This window comes from Hyaena hyaena, unplaced genomic scaffold, assembly GCF_003009895.1.
Source record: "Hyaena hyaena isolate Hyena2069 unplaced genomic scaffold, ASM300989v1 scaffold_121, whole genome shotgun sequence".
Taxonomy (NCBI): domain Eukaryota; kingdom Metazoa; phylum Chordata; class Mammalia; order Carnivora; family Hyaenidae; genus Hyaena; species Hyaena hyaena.
Window position 1 is genome coordinate 3,321,030 of NW_024080753.1, and position 22,743 is coordinate 3,343,772.

Genomic DNA, 22,743 nt, shown 5'->3' on the forward strand with positions numbered 1-22,743 from the left:
TTTATATGAGCCTAAAAATCTGTTAAAAATGAGAAAAACCAGAACAATGGGTCAAGAACATAAACAGGCAATTTCTGGAAAAACACAAATGGCCAATGTTTGAAGAACACTACACTGCACTAATAATCAGGTAAAGGGACATGAAAACAAAATGAGGTGTCTTTTTTCATGACAAAACCCAAGCCTGCTGGTGAGAGGCTGGAGGGGCAGTGACACGCGCTGGGGGTGGTCAGATGGCAAACACTTCGAAGCACCATGTGCCAGAATGAACCCAGATTCAAATTCTGGACAGCTTCGGCCCCAGAGACTCCTCTGGGAACCGTGCCCTCGTGCACAATAGTGCCACGTGTGGGGGCCTCTGGCCCAACGCTGCCGGTGAGGCCCGTACCCCCAGCAGCCATCTCGGGTCTCCGGGGAGGCCGGGAGGCCGCCTAACAGGTGAGGCTGGAAACTCAGGAAGCCTCAGCAACCGTGTGGAGTCTGGACTTTACTGCAAGGGCACTGGGAATACACCAGAAGGTTCTGAGCAAAGGAGCACCTCATTCTTTGTCTCATTTCTAGGAGGCGGTTGAGGCTGCTGAGGGGGAGCGGTTGCCGTGAGGCGGGAGGGCGAGGGAAGCCAGGGGGTCCCGTGGCGGGCCGGGGACAAGACTACGGTGCGCTCGTCTGCGGGGCGGCAGCGGAGGCAGCGGGAACGGGAGGCCCCTGGACGGGTTCCGCGAGCACAGGAAGCGGGCCTCCCGCGTGGCTTGGGTGTAGGATGGGAACTAAGAGGGGATTTTCTCACTTTGGCCCGAGCAGCAAGGACCATCGGTGGAACTCTGTGTAGACGGCCCTAAGGATCCCCTAAAAGTGACGGCGAGGGGATGTAGTAGGAATCAGAGGGTGAGGGCTGCGGGTCGGGAGGGAAGCATCGCAGGTTTATTGGTCTGAGGGTGAAAGGTAGTAACATCTCTTTCTTACCTTTCTATTTTGCTTTCTGAATTAAATGCTACATTGCTGAAATGGCAGTTGCAGGGGCTCCTGGGTGGCTCAGTCAGTTGAGCGTCTGACTCTTGATTTCAGCTCAGGTTATGATCTTGCAGTTCATGAGATCGAGCCCTGCATCAGGCTCTGCACAAACAGTGCGGAGCCTGCGTGGAATTCTCCTTCTCCCTCTATCTCTGCCCCTCCCCCACTCATGCGCACATGTGCGCATTCTCTCTCTCTCAAAATAAATAAAATAAACATTGAGATAGATAGACAGGCAGGCAGACAGCAGCTGCAGAAACTAGGGTGGGCAGCCTTGCTCCTGACCAGAAAGCTCTGGACACTGGCGGGTGCCCCTGCCTATGGCTCTCTGGTTCTGGAGCGAGAGGAGAGCAGAAGTCAGAGAACTGGGCTCATGGGCCAGAGTTTGGATTTAATCCACCATGTGATGGGACGCCACAGAGTCAGGATGACAGGGCTTGTTTGTTTGTTTTAGGTTTCTTTATTTTTGAGAGAGAGACAGACGGTGAGTGGGGGAGGTGCAGATTGAGAGGGAGACACAGAATCCGAAGCAGCTCCAGGCTCTGAGCTGACAGCACGGAGCCCGACGCGGGGCTCGAACCCACGAACCGTGAGATCATGACCTGAGCCGAAGTCAGATGCTCACCAACTGAGCCCCCCAGGCGCCCCTGACAGGGTTTGACTTTGAAAGACTCCTCAGGCTGGTGTGCAGAAAACACAGGGTGGGGGCTGAGAACAGATGCAGACCGAGGTGATGGAAATGTTCTCAAGCCAGAGAGGCCGTGGCCACACAGCACTGTGAATGTAGTAAATGCCACTGGGTTGTTTATGTCATTACGGTCAAAGGAAGGGTGCCTGGGGGGCTCAATCAGCTCAACATTGACTCCTGATTTCCGCCAAGGTCATGATTTCACAGTTCAGTTAGTGGGACTGAGCCCAGCATCAGGCTCTGCACTGACATCACAGAGCCTGCTTGGGATTCTCTCTCCCCTCTCTCTCTGCCCCTCCTCCCAATCACGCTCTCTCTCAAAATAAACTTTTAAAAAATGGCCAATTTCATGTTATGTATATTTTACTACAAAAAAAAAAAAAAAGCATCTCCAGGTGATGAGCATGGCTTTTCCAGAAGGTGATGGTGGTGGGGAATAAAAACTGTCACATTTGGGATATGCTTTGGAGGTTAAAATAATAGGACTGCAGATGAATTCTAAATTAAAAGTACTCTGGTGTTTGGGCCCGAGCGACCGCATGGATGACTGGGCCGCTTCCAGGACCTGGTACGGAACTTTGCACACGGCACATGATCAAAATGATGCTTGAGAAATGAGGAGCTGATGTGAAGGGTAAACTCAAAGTAGGTAAGAATCACTTAAGAACAGTCCCAAAAGATGTGCCATCAGCCAAAGATCACGGTCCAAGTCTATGGTCCTTCGGGATTTGGGCGAGGAGCTGGCTGAGTCATGTAGAAAACCCTAAGATCTCTCCACCTCGGAGACAGGAGTGATGGGCGGTAACGCCTCCTACACCCTCCTCACCACCAACGAGACACAAACGTGACTGAGCAACCCCTTGAGTCAGTCCCTTCCACGGGTCTCCTTAGAGACACTGCCCCAACAGGCGTGGCCTCCAGATGAGCCCGCCCACCCTCCCCCAGTGCCCTCTGGTGGCAGGTGCCCCCCCCAGGTTCAGCGGGCTTCCTGGACGTGACTGGGGGCGCCAGAAGGAGACCATCTCAAGAAGCTCCCGAGACCACAGTCAGCCAGGAAGCGAACTCCAGCAAGCGAGCGGCCGACACCCACCTCGGTGAAGAAGCCCGCGATCCCGGCCTGGCAGGAGCCGTGTTCCTCTCCGTACTTCTTCTTATACTCTAGAGGGGAGGGAAGGAAAGAAGAAACCAGAGCCTCATCAGCCGGTGCCAGTCGTGTGCGTCCCCGGCGCTGCTGTGGGCTGGGCCCCGGGACGCCTTCCAGCCTGGGGCGCGGAAGGGAAGTCTCGGGAACGCACCAGACCTCAGAAATCCCGGCTCCGGGGCCATGGGGCCGCCAAGTGCCCCAGCAGACTCCCTCCACGCACGCAGGGAGAAGGGGCGGGCAACCACGGTAATTAAGTGGGAGGCTGGTGACGATTATTTAATTTACTTGAGCCCCGCCGGGAGGCAAAGGGGCTGAAAACATGACCCAGAAATGGGATGATGCGGCCATCCCTGTGTGGGGTCCCCTGGGCGACAACCAAGCCTCCCAACCTGACACTCCATGGAGCTGTAGGCGACAGGGTTTCTGCCGTCCAACCAGAAACCAGCCATCGGAGCCTGGGGCTACAGGAAGAGGGGACCCCACCAGGCCTGCCCCCCCACTCGGTTACACTATCACTGACGGGGCATGGTGACACTGTACACTGACACCGCCATCTTCCATAAAAGGGGGCGTTCTCTCCAGGTCAAACAAACACAAAAGGAGAAGTTCCCTTCCTCTAACGCTCCGGCACTCTGACCCGACAAACGGGGCACTCTGTGACCAGCTGGCTGAAATGATTACATGGGTAAAGACACAGAGACAGAGAGACATTCTGCTCGGGTGACTCTAATTAATTACACATAAAACTGACACTGCCAGATACAGGTTCACAGCTGCCTGCTGGGCGCCTGCTGGGCACCTGCCGGCCCAGGCTACCCACAGAATAACCCAGTGATCCCCAGGTCACCCTCGGCTCTTGGCACATCTCTGCTACCATTAAAGGCAATATACTTAATTTTGAAACAAAATAAATAATACAGAGGAACAAGGAAGCTATGATTGCAACACAATGCCACTTCCTGCAGCTCGAGTGTGCACAGTGCGCAGGAGAAGGGGGAAAGGGCCCTGGGGAAATATACACAGTAATTCAGTTTCTAACAACACTCACCGCAGAGCCTGGTAACATTTTCCAGTAAGTGGCCATTAACCGACTGCTAAATTACAACGGAATGTCAATTGAGTTACTCCTCTTCCTTGAGAGGCTAAATCAGTTCCTCCCGCCTTGTTCTGTTATTGCAAGGAGAATTCACAGGCCTGCCAGAAAGCAACCCAGGGATAATGGGCCTCGCCTGTTCTCTGCAAAAATCTTGCACCAGGGCTGGGAGTGGGGCTTATGCAAAGTCATAAAGAGATCACACATCAAACTGTCTGATGGCAAGAATAAAAATTAATGCTAAATCCTACATCAAATAGCATAATGGCAAGAAGGATCCAAGCGTCCCAACCCAAACAGTTATATTAAATCTGAAGGTCCGGCAGAAAGCACATCCACCCCCACTGCCTCCAGGGGTTAAGCAGCCAAGTGTAACTCTCAAGCAAATGGACCAAAGCAAATTACACTCCACCAGCTGAGCAAAGGGACAGCTCAGGACACAGCAGTTCAGCCTCATAAATGTATGACATGAGTAAGAATTATGCAGGAATCTGTCACGTTTTAAAGAAAACGGCCTCAAGGTCTCCTGTGTAACAAGGACTCCAAAAATAGCAGATATGAAAATGTGTCTTTCTCCCCCTCATCCCCAAACTGTGCTGGTCATTCTATGCCAGGAGCAGGACGCGGGGCTCCCGAGGGACCCACAGCCACACTGGGAGCTAGGAGTTCCCCCCCAGCCCCGGCCCCAGGAGAAAGTCCTGAAGGTCCCCCTGCCTCAGCCAGCATCGAGGTGCCCTTAGAGGCCGGCCCCAGGCCCCCCAAGCTGGGACTGCCTCATCAGAGGGCTGAGGGCCAGGGACACAGAGGAAACAGGCACCACCCCACCAGCTTTGACTTTCTGAGACCCAAGGGTTTACACCCACCTTCTTGGGATGCTCTGGAACAAAGGATCAAACCACGCAGGGCTCCTGACTAGAACCCGGAACGCTGACCTCCCAGAAACTTCCATGACTCTGATTAACCCCTTCAACTTGGAACAGAATCCAGTCCTAATGTTTCCCCCCCACCCCATCCCACCAACATACTTCGAGGCAGGGAAGGCAGTCACGGCAACTCAAGTGTAGAAAGAATCGACTGGTGTGACTGGATCAGATACTTTCATATTCACAGCCTTCCAGAACTCCGGCTCAGAACAGCTTCTCTGTCCAGGTGAGCCTGCAGGCATCTGCAAATCGTACCCTCTCCCCATCACAGCATGTGTTTGTTCATCACGGTTGATTCAACACCAAGAGGAACTGATTTACCTCCCTGTCCCCAGCACCAGCCGCGTGCCAGTTACCAGCGTGTGCCAGTGCCAGGATGCTCAGGGAAGGGGCGCACGCACGCTGCTCCGTGCACAGCCCCAAGGCCCGGGTGGAAATGCAAGGCGACCAAGCACATTCCTCCAGCCGCCAGCACCCGAGCTCTCGAACCTGCGTGCTTTGTACCTTTGTCCCCACTGCTCTGCCGCCCTGACTTCTGCCTTCCAATCCAGTCAGGCTCCCTGGTCACCTACCCCAGCCTTGCTTGAAAAGAAGTTGTGTTCTGGGTACCAGGAGTCCTGGGTTCCCTACCTGGGGCCACCACTGACCCCAGAGGCTGAAGGAGGGCAGTGGTGACGGTGACTGCAGCAGGTCACGGACCCACAGGATTGACGTTTCTGGGCTTTCTACCCCTAGATTGGCTACTTCTACCTTGGGCAATTCCGTGTCCTTTGAGGGCTCCTAGAATACTCAGGTCCAGATCCTGAGAGGGCAGGCAAGCCCCTGTGCCACGAGCTCCGAGAAGGGCGGCAGGCGTGGAGACAAGAAGCTGCCCCATCCCGCGTCCCCAAGAAACCCCCCAGGTCACAATGCCTTCCCCCACTGAGAAGTCCAGGCAGTGCAGGCTGGAAGGATGGGGGTGGGGGGCTCCAGACTCCTGTGTTCCCAGAAGAACTTCCGCACAAACACAGGCTGCGGGCCCTGCACTGGCGACCCCGGCACGTCCACACCATCTCCCCCTGCCCCACGGAGGTGGCCGGGCAGAGAGCTACAACAAGCTAGCACCTCTCCCCCTTTCTGCCGTAGAACAAAAGATTTCTCCCCCCTGAAGCAGCAGAGGGGAATCGCGCTTGGCATGACCGCAGCCGCGGCCGCAGCGAGCGCCGAACGCTGTGAAACCCAGCAGGGCTGAGTCTGGGACGCGGCTGGACAAGGGGCCTGGAAATCCCAGGGCGGGGGAGGGACAGGTCGCCGTGGGCGGGTTGGAATTCCTCGGCCTGCGTCACACACGGATTCACTGGGTCGAATGGCTCCTCCATTCTAAAAATGGTAGTATTTTCCTTGGTTTAGCTGCTGGTTTTACTAAACCTTGTCTAAACAGAAGGCAATTCAGAGAGGAAAAAAATACTGGTTTCCAAATGTTCACAACCCACAACTCAATACATGGAGCTTACACTAATGAATTTTAATTCATTCAAGAATTTAACTGGGTAGGGTCACTTCCTGTGCTTTTCCCAGGTGCTGGTGGCATAAAACCAACCCAGGGAAAGGCCAAATTTACATACAGCATAACATATCATTCCTTCCAATCTCTCTTCCTATGTGAGAAAGGTTCAGCTCTCAAAGATAATCTGTGCAATGTATCAATTTCACAATTATCTTTCCCATAACTCCTGAACTTAGCCACGAAAGAGAGGGGAAAAAATAGCTTTCTAGTCTTAAATCATTTCTGAATTGTCACTCAATTTCTTTTTTTCTTTCGTAGTTTATTGTCAAGTTGGTTTCCATATAACACCCAGTGCTCATTCCCACACGTGCCCTCCTCCATGCCCAACACCCCCCCTTCCCCTCCCCCCCACACCCATCTGCCCTCAGTTTGTTCTCGGCATTCAAGAGTCTCTCATGGTTTGTCTCCCTCCCTCTCCCCCACTATTTCCCCTTCTTCTCCCCCATGGTCCTCCGTTAAGTTCCTCCTAATCCTCCTATACGTGCAAACGTATGATATGTGTCCTTCTCTGCCTGACTTATTTCGCTCAGCATAACACCCTCAAGGTCCATCCATGCTGCTACACAGGCCAGATTTCATTCTTTCTCATTGCCGTGTAGTATTCCATCGTATAGATAAACCACATCTTCTTGATCCATTCGTCCGTTGGTGGACACCTAAGCTCTTTCCATGTTTTGGCTATTGTGGAGAGTGCTGCTATGAACATTGGGGTCCATGTGCCCCTGTGCATCAGCACCCCTGTGTCCCTTGGGTAAATTCCTAGCAGTGCTATGCTGGGTCATAGGGGAGTTCTATTGTTCATTTTTTAAGGAACCTCCACACTGTTTTCCAGAGGGGCTGCACCCGTTTCCATTCCCACCAACAGTGTAGGAGGGTGCCCAATTTCTAAGCGAATACCTAGTAACTAATTATTAAGCTGCAATTTAGAGAACAATAAATTTGGGCAGGCAGATCTCTACTAGTAAGAGGACAGCTCAACACGTAAAGCTGAAAAGACAAAACTTTCCTCAGTTGCAAGGACCACAGTCTAAATGGGGGGAAAAAAGTAAATAACCTAAATAGCTAGGTTAGAGAGGAAGGAAAGCCACTTTATCAAAATAATTAACAATTAGGGGCGCCCGGGTGGCACAGTCGGTTGAGCGTCCAAGTTCGGCTCAGTTCGGCTGGATTCCTTACAGCAGCTTGAAATGACCAAGGCAATGCACATTGTGTGATCTTTCGTCCCTCTAAAAAAAGTGCCCCTGAACATTGGACAGTCGTATCCCAGCCAGAGTCCCACCCAGCTCCTAGCGGAACAGAATTCACATGATGACCGAGACTACCAGACTCATGGAATAAGTACCCCTGACACATGGACACACCACTGTGCGGATGTGATACCAAATGCTTACAGTAAGGAAAGATCTAGGACGTAGAGCAGATAGGCCTCCCAGTAAAATGTTATCAGGCTGAGGGCCCCCATCTGCCCCCAGCACCTGCTAGAACTTGTCTATAGTCTGCGTCTACAATTACAACTTCAACATAGCTTGGGAAGTCTCTAGCATGGAGCCCTGACATTTCAGGGTACAATTATGACACAACGGGAGACTGTGCTGAGCGATGGGCTACCGCACCCCAATAGTCACGGAGAAAACCCACATTCCAATGGAACAGGTGGGACAAAGGAAACTGCTCTAAACTTAAAAGTCAACAATCCTTTCTCTGCTTAATGAGCCTGTGACCTTCACCAACCTCCCCAAGCCTGTTTTCTCACCTGTACAATGGGGATAAGAATACTTGCCCCCAAAATGAGGTCACTACTCAGTAGGATCATATATGTTAAGTACCTAACCCGATACCTGGCAGCTGGCAGGTAACTCTGAAACTGTTAGTCTGTCTGAGAGGAATAAAGGCCGGGATACCCATTATACAGATTTGCAGTTTTAGGCGAGGAGATCCTAACACGTGGGCCTCCATAAGGAAAATATTAGATGACATGGTTTGAAGAGTCAATCATTCCACACCGTGCACAGAAACATGTCGGGAATACAGGATATATTTGTGCCCGTGGTCAAATTCTTGGCACCAAAATGAAACTTGATGGGATTCCCAGAGCCCCAAGGGCCAGGACGGAGCTGGCCTCCTCCTCTGGCCCTGGCTTTTCCCTCCGGCCACCCTCGCTCTCTCCCTGCCTCAGGGTCCCTCTCCGCCTTCACTGGCTATAATACAGAACTACATCTGCTTTTAAATTTGCTGTATTTACTTAAATGAGATAATGTTTATGAAAGCTCTGTAGAAACCATAAAATCCTATGTAAATGTAGAGTTCTTTATTTAATAAAAATTTATAGGGTTTGTTCTTGAATTTTTAAATGGAGCAACTCAGCCTTTTACAGTTCTCTCCAAAACAAAACAAAACCACAAGACAAGACAAAACCTCAAATCCTTTTTGTTCGTAAATGGGCCTCGATTGATATTTATCCCCAGTAGAGGCTTGGCATTGGGAAACACTTCACATCTGAATGGGTGATCTACTTCCTTCCTTAGAAATAAGCACTGTCCTGAGAGATGCAAAAGCCAAGTGGGAATAAAAGGCCAGTCACCCCCAGATAATAGACAGAAAGTGGCACAGAAATCTTTGGAATCAGTGGGACAATTTTAAAGCACAGTAAAATTTGATAAATTCAGACCCTAACAATTGCTAACTTGAGAAGGTTTAAACACGGCATGAATGAAACTTGAGATCATCTACCAAAAAAAAAAAAAAAAGGGATGAGGAGAGCCCACCAAGCAAATAAATCATGTAAACAAGATCTTTAAGGATATTTAAGAAATTGTAATCTTTTCACAGAATCTTCAAGTCATTGTTGTCATATCCAACTTTCTATACCCTTCGTTATCCAGTCATTAAAGCAGGGTCAGCTAGAAACCTCGGAAGGGTTAAGGATATACTCTAACAGCGTTATGTTAATTCGAAAATTAACTTAAGTGAACTGAGTGTTCACCCTGAGCTACGAACTACATTCGGCACCTTACGTGCCTACTAACACCTCTTTAAGGGATTAATCTCCCCATTTGTACAGATGAGGGCCCTGAGGCTCAAAGGGCCGACCCAAAGTCACCCAGACAAAGTAGGAGCTCCGGGTTCAACCACAGGAACAAGTGAGCGGTGAATCCAGATTCTGAAGCTGGGTCTCGTATTCAGCGTTGCTCTGACTGCACTTCGTGACCAGTGTTTTACCTGGACTACGTTTTGTCAACTTAGCAGAGCGGCTCCCCGGTTTTTCCATATTAGTGAGGCTTTTCGGTCACAGTAAGAAGATGGCTAGTTTACAGCGCGCCCCGCTCCTGCCGAGGTCTGGCTGCCTTCCTCAGTGGGCTCAAGGGCAAGGGACGAAAGATCTCTGCCTGGTATGAGCAATGCACTGACCTAACTTTCGGGAGCCCTCAAGTCGGGCTCGGCTAACAGCACCAGGTTTACAGCACTTGCTCTTCAGTTTACAAATAGCGCCCCCCTCATGGTCGCACTGAGCCCCCCTCATGGTCGCACCGAGCCCCTCACTTTCCCGCACATTCCGATGAGACCAAACGCCACGTGGGAGCAATGGCTGTTCCGGCAGCACGTGGAAACGAAGCGGCTGACTGCATGGTACGTGCACTGGCTTATTTTACTATGGGTCCTAAATTCACTTTTGTTTCCCATTCCCTCTACATTTCCTGGTTCCAAACAGGATATTCTGATAGCATTTCCCACCCAACCAGAAACAGGAAGCACCTGAAAAGTCATGAGAAAAATGCCCTTGTGCCAAAGATCAATTTTTTAAGAATTCAAAAGTTTGAGACAGTTTGGACAGGGGCCCACATGCGTCGAGGCTTTCTTCTATTAAACCAACCTTGCAACGTTCTGAAGAGAGCACAGGTGACCCTCAGAGAGACCCACAGGAAGGCCACAATGAGAGAACAGTGTGTGGCCCTTCTAAGCATTTCTGAAGTTTCTCACGAGCCCCTCACAATAACCTTCAGAAGTCACGTAATGGAGGCATTATAGCATGTATGCCCACGGAGGGCCCAGCCACAGGCGTGAGGCCACAGAGGCGCAGCAGGGCAGCCCGACCCAGCCGCCCACGCCCCTCAGTGGCCCTGCAGCTCTTCCACAAAATGCACACTCAGCAGCAGCTGGGTCCCTTCCTCCCCTGCAGCACCCGCCACCATGACCAACATGGATTCCACCATGTTCCTTTCGTCCATGAGCCCCAGTTGGCCACAGGCTCTATGTGGGGTCCATTCCTCCAGCTGCAAAATGAAATAAGCTGTCTTAGTGCCACTTAGACCCGGGGTGCATTTGGGTCCTTGGGGAGGGCGCCCTGCGGTGTATACACTGGCATGAAATTCTCTCCCCACACAGCTCTCCCGCTTGTGAAACATCATGTTTCCATGGTTTTTCCCTATAGATTGGGAACTTCTTGACAGCCGGGACTGTGTCACTTGGGTCAAAAGGCACCTCAGATGATGTGGACTCTATTCCTAGTAGACACAGCAGTCATCCCCATAGTGATTAACAAACACTTGCCTAGCATATAGTACATTAGCACAGAATACGGACTACAAGCATACATATGCTTAGTACGCACGCACGTGTACACACACACACACACACACACGTGCTGGGCATTATTCTAAGAACTTACAAGTTTGAACTCACTTCATCTGAACTCACTTCCTCCTCTTCACAGACCCCTTAGCTTAGGCACAGCTTAGCACATTAACAAGTGCCCGGACTTGAACTCTGGCCGTCTAGGTCCAGAGTCGTGCTCTTAGCCCCTGTGCTACCTTACCTCTCCGTTGCACGACACATGAATAACAGAATGGAAAGAAAAACTTGGCCTTGAGCAAGGCACACCACATCTCTAGACCTCAACAAAGATAGGCTGGCCGAGATCATATCCAAAAGGTCCTGTCAAATTGTGAACTATTTCCGTTGTACGGTACTTAGCGGTAATGTGATACCCGCTTGGAACAGAGAGCTTGAGTCACTGAGTTTTTCCACATTAAGAGGAAATCTGGTTGCTTTAAGACCAAGAGTCCACAAAACTGGAGGTGGACGTCCCCAAAGTCAACAGAGCGACTGTTCCAGGGCTGCTCTTCTACCCCAACCCCCCAACCCCATGAACAAGTTAAGACACGGACGTGTGTGTGTCGGTGGGAAAGGAGGATTAGGGAGGGGGGAGGAGGGACCACCATTTTGCTAATTTTTTGGCTGCCTCCACTTGGCCGTCATTAAGTCAAGGAACAGTGAAAGAGTAATCCTGGAAGCCTGGGCTATCCCACACCCACTGTTGTGTGAGGAGTCTGGGATCATGACACAAGCCCATGTCAGCTTCAACTGCATAATAACCACAAAGTCTCCGTGACAAATAGCAGGCATTCGTTTCTCACTCCCACTCGTACAGATCAGCTGGGGTCTGGCTGCAGGTTCCGTTCAAGTCTGTTCCACACGTAGCTCTGGGAACAGTGAGCCATGGGGCCACGTTCTATGGTGAGGATCCCAAGCACCCAGAAGGGGAAGAAACACACAGCATGTCTGAAGGCCTAGGCTCCGAGCCCACACACGCTTGTGAATGAGGGACACGTGCGGCACAGACTTTCCCCAACCTGCCGCCTGGCCCTGCTGCGGCCTTCTGTTTCCAGCTGCCTGCCGAGCGCCATGCCAGAGCCGCCAGCAACGGGGAAGGCAAGCAGGGCCTGCATCTGAGAGCACCGACCCAAAATGTGTACATTTGGAGAGTCCGATCACCCTTGTTCTGTGAGGGTTGCCGACTGGCTCTTATTAAATTCTCATTTAAACTGGAAATGTCAAAACACACACAGAGATCACCACTAACCAAGAGGGCACAGAACGACTTGCTGAGGTGATGACAAAGTCAAATCCCAGCCCTACCCTTTACTGCACGAGCGACCTTCACAACTCACTTAAACGGATCTCAGCTTCCTCATCTGTAACCGGAGAACGGCAACACCGAAGCCCACCTTTGCCCCCCCCATTTCCCCCGGGCCCTCACCATTTCCGTGATGCAGCCTGGCCGCCAGCACCTGCATCTCTCTGCCAGGGGCCTTCCCCTGCCCCCACGCACAGCAGGACAGATGGTGGACCGACTCCAGCCCCCACGCTCCCCAGGTGGGTAATCCAAGGTGTGTTCCACGCCGGCCCCAGAGCTCCCCAGAGACTTGCCCCTGATGGAAGCCTGTAGGCTGCCATCTCTTCCCTTTCTCACTTCCCACACCACCCCCCAGCCCCCGTGTCTTCTAGAATGACCTCTAGAAAGCTCCCAAGTGAAGAAGAATAGCTATTTTCTATGGGAGTGTAAAGATGAAGAGAGAGAATGTGTAAAGCCCCAAACCAGGGCTGGCCTGGTGCCGATCTCACACATGACAGACACGTTGGAGGCGTGAGCCATGGTGGCTGGCGATGCACATGACACCGGGCTCCAGCGACCACCTCAGAGGTCTGTCCTTTTGCATCGCGAGGCTTATGGAGGAATGTAGAGGACACGCTGGAGACGGCAATGTGTCCCTGTTTCATGTCTTCTGGGAAAAGCCACATGCTGGTCCCATCGCATCGCTACTTTGGAGTCCATCATCACTGCCTCCAGCGCCCGGAGGGACGGCCTCACCTCTCCCGGGGCCAACCAGCTACCCAAAAAGCTGTTCCAGGGCCTCTGCCTTTTTTGCTGGGGAGAGAGGTGAGAGGTGGCCTGGGGCAGCCGAGCACCACCACAGTCCCTTGTTTGTGTACGTAGCGATCTACCCTGCCTCTTGACTGACTACACCTATTTTTCAGATGAAGTTTTTCTTTGACGGGGGCAATGCAGAGACAAACAGGGCCAGAGTTCAAGCTCCCCACGTGTCCCGGCGACAGCTGACCAAATGCTGACACAGAGGAAGAGAACAAGGCTCACCCTCACGGAAGGATGGGTCGTGTCTCCTGCTGTGGGAGCGGGAGTGACCCTGTGGGGCCACTGCATGGGACACCTGCTCGGGACACTCGCGTCCCCTTCAGGGCCCTGGAGGGTCCTCCATGAGGCGGAAAAGTGAATGTGTCCAGACAGCATTTTTCACAACCACTTTTGGTGGACACAAATTTGAAACCTGGGAAACCCCAGGGAGACCCAGAGGAAATGTAGACACAGGCTGGTGGAGACTTCAATCCAAACAAATAAATTAGGGAGATAATTAAAATATAACCAGCACAGCACTTAAAGAGGCAATGAGTTCTATCTCACTTGGAATTAAGCAATGAAAACCTTAGTATCAAGCTATGAAACTGATGAAAAGGAGAGCGTTTCCTGAATCCTTAAAGCTCAAGTTCAACTGAGCTAAATAACATCACTTTGATCGGCTCAAAAGCATTTTTTTAATAAAAATGATGACAGTGATCAGCTCATGGTCCCAGTGCCCAGGTGTTTGGGGGTTTTAAGCAGGGAGGCTGAGAAAATACATTTCCCTCCAGGACCCTAAGTGCCCCTTGGCAAGGCCTTAAAACTGCCATGAGGGTGCACAGAGCAGATGGGAGGGAAAGTCAGCCACGCGATGTTACGGAACAACTGAACCCTGTGTCTCCTCCTGCCCCTGCCTCAGGACATTTGTCCGTGGAGCTGTCTCGGGAGCCTTGGCACCATCTTGGAGCCAGGACTATGGGGACTATCTGGACCAACCTCGGAATTGTCGGGCGAGGACATCGAGGTCCAGAGAGAGAAAGTACGCTTCCCAAGGCTGCACAGCATGTGGCAGGGCCCAAAAACCAACTTCTGCCTGATGGCTTGGCTGAGGCCCAGCGAATTTTGGTCTGAGGCTTCACATAGCTCCGTAAGCACCGCGGAGCCTGGGGCAGGGCGGGGCGGGGCCCGGAGCCATGGCCCCCTGGTCACCCCCTTCCCTGGCAGGGCCGTGGGTGCCAGGAGGCCAACCAGGGACCAGTGCTGCCCTCTGGTCAGAGTTTGGAAAGCTGAGGGAAACGGAGAGGATGGGGGTGGTGCAGGGGTGGGGTGGGGCTGGGCGAAGGGAGAGTCAGCAGTGCTCACCTTCATAGCAGGGGATCAGCGTCCTGCCTTTGGCCTGGAGGTTGGACGGGATGATGTAACAGAAGCCGTGGGGCAGGATGTGGTCTGTTTCATAGTAGATGTTCTTCCAGCGGTGGGCACAGGCCTAAGGGACAGAGAGGGGTCAGAGCAGGAAGTCAGCCCCAGCAGGTCTCAAAGCAGAGCCCAGGCGACGCCAGGTGGCTGTGCGGGAGGAGAGGGGCAGAGGAGCCAGAAAGCCACCCTCCCACCCGCCCCGCCACAGCTGTGCACCAGGCACTGTTTGGGGCACTAGCAACCTACAGGAGCGAGCCCCAGGAGGCTCCTAGGAAGCGACAGGAAACAAACATGTAAACTAACAAGGGTTGTACCTAGTGCTGAACACTGGGAAGGAAAGACCCGGGGTTACGGGACACAGACTCCGAAGGTAGGAAGGATGGAGGTCAGGGAGACAGGAGAGCGAGCCAGCCACGCTGAGTGTGCAGGAAAGAGTGTTCTCAGAGAGGGGTCATCGGGTGCAGAGGAAGCCCCTGAGAAAAGCTTAAAGGCTCGAGGGAAAGGAAGGTGGGCTGGGCTGGACTGTGGTGGAAGGGAAGAGGTCAGAGAGGGGATAGCCAGCCCACGGGGTCTTACAGACCTTAGTGGACGTGCAAGGGAAGCGGACGGAGTCTACACAGGTGAGTGGCATGCTCTGGTTTACAGTTTAGAGAGAGAACGGCCGCAGTGTGGAAACCACAGGTGGGCAAGAGTGGAAGTGAACGTCCAGGCGAGGATGGATGCTGGCCTGGCCCCGGGGGTGGGGGGCGGGGGCAGTGGAGAGGAGAGGAGGGGACGGCTTCAGGACTTCAGGGATGCGCCCTGGGGAACGAGCAGCGGGAGAGCAGGAAAAGGAAACCAAGTGAAGACTAAGATAACGGCCAACAGCCACCCTGAGGCCCTCAGGTTGAGGGCAGAGGGCCCCGAGGCAGGGGAGAGCTTGGCTTGTATGAGCAGGGAGCTCCTTAGGGACAGACAGAACCCCTGGTCTGCTCTCTGAGCAGCCTCTCAGTGCTGGGGTTGGACACATGCTAGACTGGAATTCGGGAGGGGCGCATCCTGCCCCACCCCACCCACCACAGAACTCCCCCAGCCTCACACTCGGACATCACTGCCCACTCCAGTTACGTGTGTGTGTGTGTGTGTGTGTGTGTGTGCATGCACGTGACCTCACACATCCTCAAGATCCACAAATTTGATTAGGGGCCGACCCACTTCCCCCGAAGGCATACACTCTGCCCACTCTGTTTCTCATGGACACACACCACTCACTTCCGCTCCCAGGTCACTCTGGTCTACAAATATATTTTCTTAAAATAATGCATTTTCAAAAATCAGAGTTTTTGTTTGTTGGGTCTAAAGTTTATTTATTTTGAGAGTGAGAGAGAGTGGGTAGGAGCAGAGAAAGAAAGGACCCCAAGGAGGCTCTGAACTACCAGTCAGGAGCCCAATGTGGGGCTCGATCTCATGAACCATGAGATTATGACCTGAGCCAAGATCAAGAGTCAAACGGTCAACTGACTGAGCCACCAAATATTCTGGTGCCCCAGAATCATCAGAGCCTTTAATTTCTTGGTTTCTTTCCTTCAAACACTCAACAGGTCTCAACATTCAGCATCTATAGGGCCCACATTTGACTTCTTCTGCAATGCTAGAGGGAGGCCAGAGGCATCTTTGGAATTCCTGTTTTCAATGTGGGAACCCCAAGTGTCAGAGTGGCTCCTTTAAGTCTCAGAGCTAGAAGTGCTGCCAACGAGACCAGACCCCACGGCGGCAGGGTCCTCCTGGTCTCACTAGGAAACATTTCCCGTTTTCCATTTAAAAGTTCCTGTTCCTGCAAAATCCCTACCAAAATAACACCGGCATCCTTCACAGAGCTACAACAATCAATCCTAAAATTCGAATGGAACCAGAAAAGACCCCAAATAGCCAAAACAATCCTGAAAACGCAAACCAAGACAGCATCACCACCCCAGACTTCAGGCTGTATTACAAAGCTGGCATCATCAGGACAGTATGCTACTGGCACAAGAACAGACACTCAGATCAATGAAACAGAATAGAGAACCCAGAAGCAGACCCACATCTTCAACAAAGCAGGAAAGAGTATCCAATGGAATAAAGACAGTCCCTTCAGCAAATGGTGCTGGGAAAACTGGACAGCGACATGCGGAAAAATGAACCTGGACCACCTTACACCATACCAAAAATAAACTCAAAATGGATGAAAGACCTAAATGTAAGGCAGGAAGCCATCAAAATCCTCGAGGAGAAAGCAGGGAAGAACCTCTTTGACCCTCGCCACAGCACCTTCTTACTCACCACGTCTCTGGAGGCAAGGGAAACAAAAGCAAAAATGAACTATTGGGACCTCATCAAAATAAAAACCTTCTGCACAGCTTGGGAAATATCAGCAAAACTAAAAGGCAATTGACAGGATGGAAGAAGATATTTGCAAATGACATATCAGGTAAAAGGTTAGTATCCAAAATCTATAGAGCTTATCAAACTCAACATCCAAAAAACAATCCAGTGAAGAAATGGGCAAAAGACATGAATAGACACTTCTCCAAAGAACACATACAGATGGCCAAACAACACATGAAGAAAATGCTCAACATCACTCATTATCAGGGAAATACAAATTAAAACCACAATGAGATACCACCTCATACCGTCAGAATGGCTAAAATGAACAACTCAGGCAATGACAGATGTTGGTGAGGATGAGGAGAAAGAGGAACTCTTTTCACTGTTGGTGGGAATATGAACTGAAGCAGCCTCTCTGGAAAACAGGATGGAGGTTCCTCAAAAAGTTAAAACTAGAACTACCGTATGACCCAGCAATTGCACCACTAGGTATTTATCCAAGGGATACAGGTGTGCTGTTTCAAAGGGGCACATGCACCCCAATGTTTATAGCAGCGCTATGGACAATAGCCACAGTATGGAAAGAGCTCAAATATCCATCGATGGATGAATGGATAAAGAAGATGTGGTATACGTATACAATGGAGTATTCCTCGGCAATCAAAAAGAATGAAATCTTGCCATTTACAACTACGTGGATGGAGCTACGTGGATGGTATTATGCTAAGCGAAATTAGTCAGAGAAAGACAAGTATCATATGACTTCACTCATATAAGGATTCTAAGACACAAAACAGATGAATATAAGAGAAGGGAAGCAAAAATAATATAAAAGCAGGAAGGGTGACAAAACATAGGAGACTCTTAAATACGGAGACCAAACAGAGGGTTCCTGGAGGGGTTGTGGGAGGGGGGATGGGCTGAATGGAAAGGGGCATTAAGGAATCTACTCCCGAAATCACTGTTGCACTATATGCTAACTAACTTGGATGTAAATTAAAAAATAAATTAATTTTTTTAAAAGTCCCATTCTGCTGAGAAGCAGTGAAACCCACCCCCTGAGAGGATCTAGTAGCTGCTGTTCTTACCGCCCCACCCAGAGGTCCCAATGCCCCTAAGATAACCGCTCTGGGGCCGAATGAAATACGGTCACAGGTCACCAAGGGAGAGAGGGGCCTCCTTGCGGGGCTCACCCCTCAGATGCTCCTGTAATGAAAACCACTGCCTGCCAGCCTCTCTGGTCTTCATTCCTTCACATCAGCCACCCACAGGGCCCCTGAAGACAAGGCCACTCACTGCCCAAGGGCAAAACTACCGGAAGTGTGACTCTGCCCACACATTGGTTCTTGCCCTATGAGATTAAACTGCATAAAACAGTCTCCTGTTATCACTTATGCTGCAAACCACCTTCATTCCTCCCCACCTGATCCCGTTTGGTGCCGACAGCACATTTCTCGAGGACTTGTACAAATCTATCACAAAGCACATGATCGCTCCATTCCACCAAGTCATCGATTTTTAAAATTTTTAGTTCTGACTCAGTTCTGATGGCTTGCAAACTTGAATCACTTATCTAGTTGGCTGAAAATTACTTCCAGTTTAGCTTATAGATTCGGCAGAGCCCTTGGCTTCTAGGGCTTCCCATGTTTTATTGTACTTCCAGGCTGGAGAGACCATAAAGAGAGGCAGATATTTATCATAGGGCATGCTGTCTCTTCTAAGGAAGGACATTCCGCATTTAATATCTAGTTTATAGTCTCCTCATTTGTTTTTGTTTTTTTTTAAGTGCCATAAACTGTTTAAGGAGTGATCTTGGAGAATTCCTAGAAAATCCAAATATTGCATTTCACAGTAAACTAAACTAAAATTAAGGCATACTGTGAGGTCAGAGATCAAAGTGTCAAAGGCAGTACACATGTAGGAAAACAGAGAAGAGTGTTTCTGAATATAAATTACAGAAAGAAAAGACTGTTTAGCCCCGATAATCATTATATATACACACACACGTCAATCTGACTCCTACATTAAAAAAATTCCTAGGGACTGTCTCCAAAGGATTACTAACCCCATCAATCTCTCCAAATGAGTTCTGCCATGAGGAGGAAGGGGGCAGAGCAGGGCAGAGCAGGGAGGGAAAAGCAGACTCTAGGAACAGCAAGACTAATCAAGCTCAGATTCCAGATGATCCTAAGAAAGGGGGACAGGGTCTAGCATTACCCCAAATCTTCTAATTTGACATCTTTCAAGTTATAAGAATTGTTTTCCACTCCCCCACCAAAAAAAATAAAAAGGAGAAAATGAGCAATTCATTACAAAGGACTTTTTTGTTGTATGGAAACAGCCCGTCCTTCTGGGGGAGAGGGGAGGACCCTGAGCCTCTCCCGATGGCTCAGCCACAAAGACACGTAGGTCCCCACCCCACCCTCTTACACAGATGGCCAGAGCTGCTACCACGCCTCAGGCCCACCCTGCACAGCCAGGGCCAGAGAACACCCCACCCGTCAAGGCAGGCCGGCTCCAAGGGAGGAGGGAGTGGCCTGCGCCCGGGGAAGGGGCTTCTGGGATGCTGGGAAAGTCCCCCGAGACTGTTGACCAAATGACAATTCATCGAAGTGAACACAAATTACCCGTGTGCCCTCCTCCACATGTGTCACAGCACATTAAACGTTCTCTGCCAACCACCAAGCCACCAGGAAACACAGCAACGGGAGTAAATGCAACTGTGTACACTGCGCGGCTTGGACACAAGTGGGCAGATGAGATGTCGTGTGCAGGCAGGGGCCTCCCTGACATTTGGAAAGGGCGCGGCATAGTGCCCAGAGGGAATTACCTGGACGCTTCAATTACTTGTCGTCTGAGCCTTGGAGAGTAACGACAAGAAGAAAACACCAGACGTGAACATTCAGAGGCGCCCCACAAATCCAGGAAAAGAGTCCATGAGGTGCCTGTGCTGAGTTGGCCGGGTGGTCATGGCCAGAAAAGATTTCGTTTTCCCTAGTTCTTAAGCTGTCATCTGTGCCCTGGGGAGCGGAGGGCGACGGCGTGGGAAGGGGCTTGCCCCTCATCTGGATGCCGTGTCTGCATCTGGTATCATTTGTTCAGGGAGGAAAATAGGAAGGCGCCACGACACCTGTGAGCCAAGACTGGCAGACGTTTTAAGCCGGTTGCTGGCTTCAGGGCTCAGAAAATGTCATTTGTCGATGAAACGCTGGACGCCCTATCACAGCCTGCAAACTCTCCATCTGTTCTGGACTTGGAAGTCAGCACCAGATGTGGTTTTCAGAAAACCTCACCCCACCACCCCCTTTTGAAACCCCCCATGGGATCCAACATTACACTCCTCGGGGATGCAGGTGCCGTGCTCACACCCCACGTCCCCCAAGCGCTCAGAGCATGTCCGAATAACATCCATCTTCCTGTGTTTAATTTTAAAATAAATACTTGTTGGGACGCCTGGGTGGCTTAGTCGGTTGAGCGTCCGACTTTCGCTTGGGTCATGATCTCACGGTTCGTGGGTTCGAGCCCCGCGTCGGGCTCTGTGCTGACTGCCAGCTCAGAGCCTGGAGCCTGTTTCAGAGTCTGTGTCTCCCTCTCTCTCTGACCCTCCCCTGCTCACGCTGTCTCTCTCTCTCTCTCCTAGAAATNGTCTGTGTCTCCCTCTCTCTCTGACCCTCCCCTGCTCACGCTGTCTCTCTCTCTCTCTCCTAGAAATAAATAAAAACATTTAAAAAATTAAATAAATAAATAAATAAATACTTGACCAGCAGAAGGCCCTGACAGGCAGATTGGACACACTAAAGAAAAAGCAAGTGGATACGAGGCCTCCAAAATGTAAATATGGATGAGGTCTCTGCTCCTTATACTTTGCTGTCACCTATCATTTCTAGGGCTGATTTACAGCATTTTGCCTCATGCTTCTGTCAACCACTCGTCCACCAAGCAGAGATGGCAACTGGCTTGCTTTCTAATTGTTTTAACAGTGACACTCAGCCCTTACATTATTCAAACATCCTTTTAGATGCCCCTCCTTAGAGAGATCATCTCCAGGCACTGACCACTGACAGTGAAAAGGGTAAAAAAGGCTGCCTCTCCTAAAGTGGCTTCCATAAAAAGGAGACGCTCACACAAGGTAAACTATACTCATAAAGGTCATCACATAATGCTGAGCTCCTAGCGACACAAAAGATACTAAGCTTATTCCAGAAAGCACAGTCACCAATGGCAGGCCTCAAGGAGGAAGCGGAGTCTAAACCACGGAGCACGGAGGGTGCTGGGAACAGAGGAGACTCAGCCCTTCCTAGCAAGATGGCACACGCACAAAAAGCCATAAGGACAACTCAACAACAACAAACAATCCAACTCAAAAATGGGCCAAAGAGTCAAACGGACATTCCTCCAAAGACGACGTACAAACATCCAGGAAGCATATGAAAAGACGCTCAGTATCATGAATTATTAGGGAAATTCAAATCAAAGCCACAATGAGATACCATCCTGCACCCATGAGGATGGCCGCCATTAAAGAAAAAAATATGTATTGGCAACGACATGGAGAAATTGGAACCCTTCTCTTGGGCACTGTCGGTGAGAATGTAAAATGGCGCAGCCACTGTGAGAAAACACTGCGGCAGTGCCTCAGAAAAATTATAAGCAGAATTCCCATAGCGCTCAGCAATGCCACTTCTGGACAGATATACAAAAATACTGAAACCGGGATCTTGAAGAGATAATCGCACACCTGTGGTCAGAGCAGCATCATTCACAACAACCAAATATCTATCAGTGGATAAACAGAGTATGGTGTATACATACAGCAGAGGAATATTCGGCCCTAGAAGAAAGAAATATTGTCATATGCTGCAACATAGATGAAAACTTGAGGACACTATGCCAAGCAAAATAAGCCAGTGACAAGATAAGCACCTCATGATTCCATTCCTGTGAGTTCTCGAAAGCAGTTCAACTCTTAGAAACAGAAGAAGTGGTTGCCAGAGGCTGGGGGAGGGGGGGTGAGTGTTCAATGGGTACAGAGTCTATTTTATAAGATGAAAAAGTTCAGAGATCTGAAGCCTAACAATGTGCACACAGGTAACACTACTGTATGTTTCAAAATGGGTAAGGGTAAATTTTAGGTTGTGTCTTTGACCACAATAATAAAAAAAAAAGCCATGAGGAAGATGGACGCTGTCGGATGCCCTCTCTCTCCGGCACCCACAGGGTGGCTCACTGAACGGATGGAGCAGTGCTTGTGTAAGACGTGAGAAAAGCAGCTCCGCATGCGCTAGGCGCAGATCATCACAGCAGATTATCACGTCGTGGCACCACCACCACTCAGCCCCAGCTCTGCCGTCTCTGCTGCCTTTGCTAACTCATCCCCGTGACCCTCCCCGCCATTCACGTCCCCAGAGGCAGCCCCCTCCTCTGACTGATGTGCAGTGACACAGAACCCTCTGGAAATAACTTCGGCCACACAGAGGTTCTCTTTCTGGGGGAAGAGGAGAAGTTTTTGCAGGAGCAGCCTGTGGCTCTGGGCTCCATGCGCCCCCAGCATCGTGTGTGGTACTTCCACCAGACCGCCACAGCCTCCGTTCTGAACCTTGACCTCAGGCCACCCTGATTTATAGATGGATCAGCTTCTTCCTGGCTTTCTAAAGGATGGCAGACAGCATTCCAGCCTTCCTGGGGCCGAGCTGTCCAGTCAGGGCCAGGAGGCTTGGAGATGGTCCAGGGCAGCCTGCAACACCGGACACAGAGACAAACAGCGGGGCTGGGGGCTCCACAGACCGACAGTGGTTCCAGTAAGGTGGCCCCTCCATGCCGGCGACAGGATCCAGCTGCTTCTTCCCTCCCCCGAGGGGCCTGGCCAGGGTGCACGCTAA

The 22,743-nt window shown here is 50.9% G+C and overlaps 1 protein-coding gene across 2 annotated transcripts in view; it reads right to left on the reverse strand.

Annotated features, from left to right (window-relative positions):
• ITGA9 (integrin subunit alpha 9) overlaps positions 1–22,743 on the reverse strand; it is a 326,966-nt gene that overhangs the window by 284,889 nt on the left and 19,334 nt on the right. For both annotated transcript variants that reach the window (XM_039237208.1, XM_039237206.1), the window contains exons 4-5: positions 14,462–14,585; positions 2,790–2,857 (exon numbers count right to left, since the gene is read on the reverse strand). In XM_039237208.1, the coding sequence (XP_039093139.1) occupies positions 2,790–2,857; positions 14,462–14,585 (192 nt within the window). The remainder of the gene's footprint in view (positions 1–2,789; positions 2,858–14,461; positions 14,586–22,743) is intronic.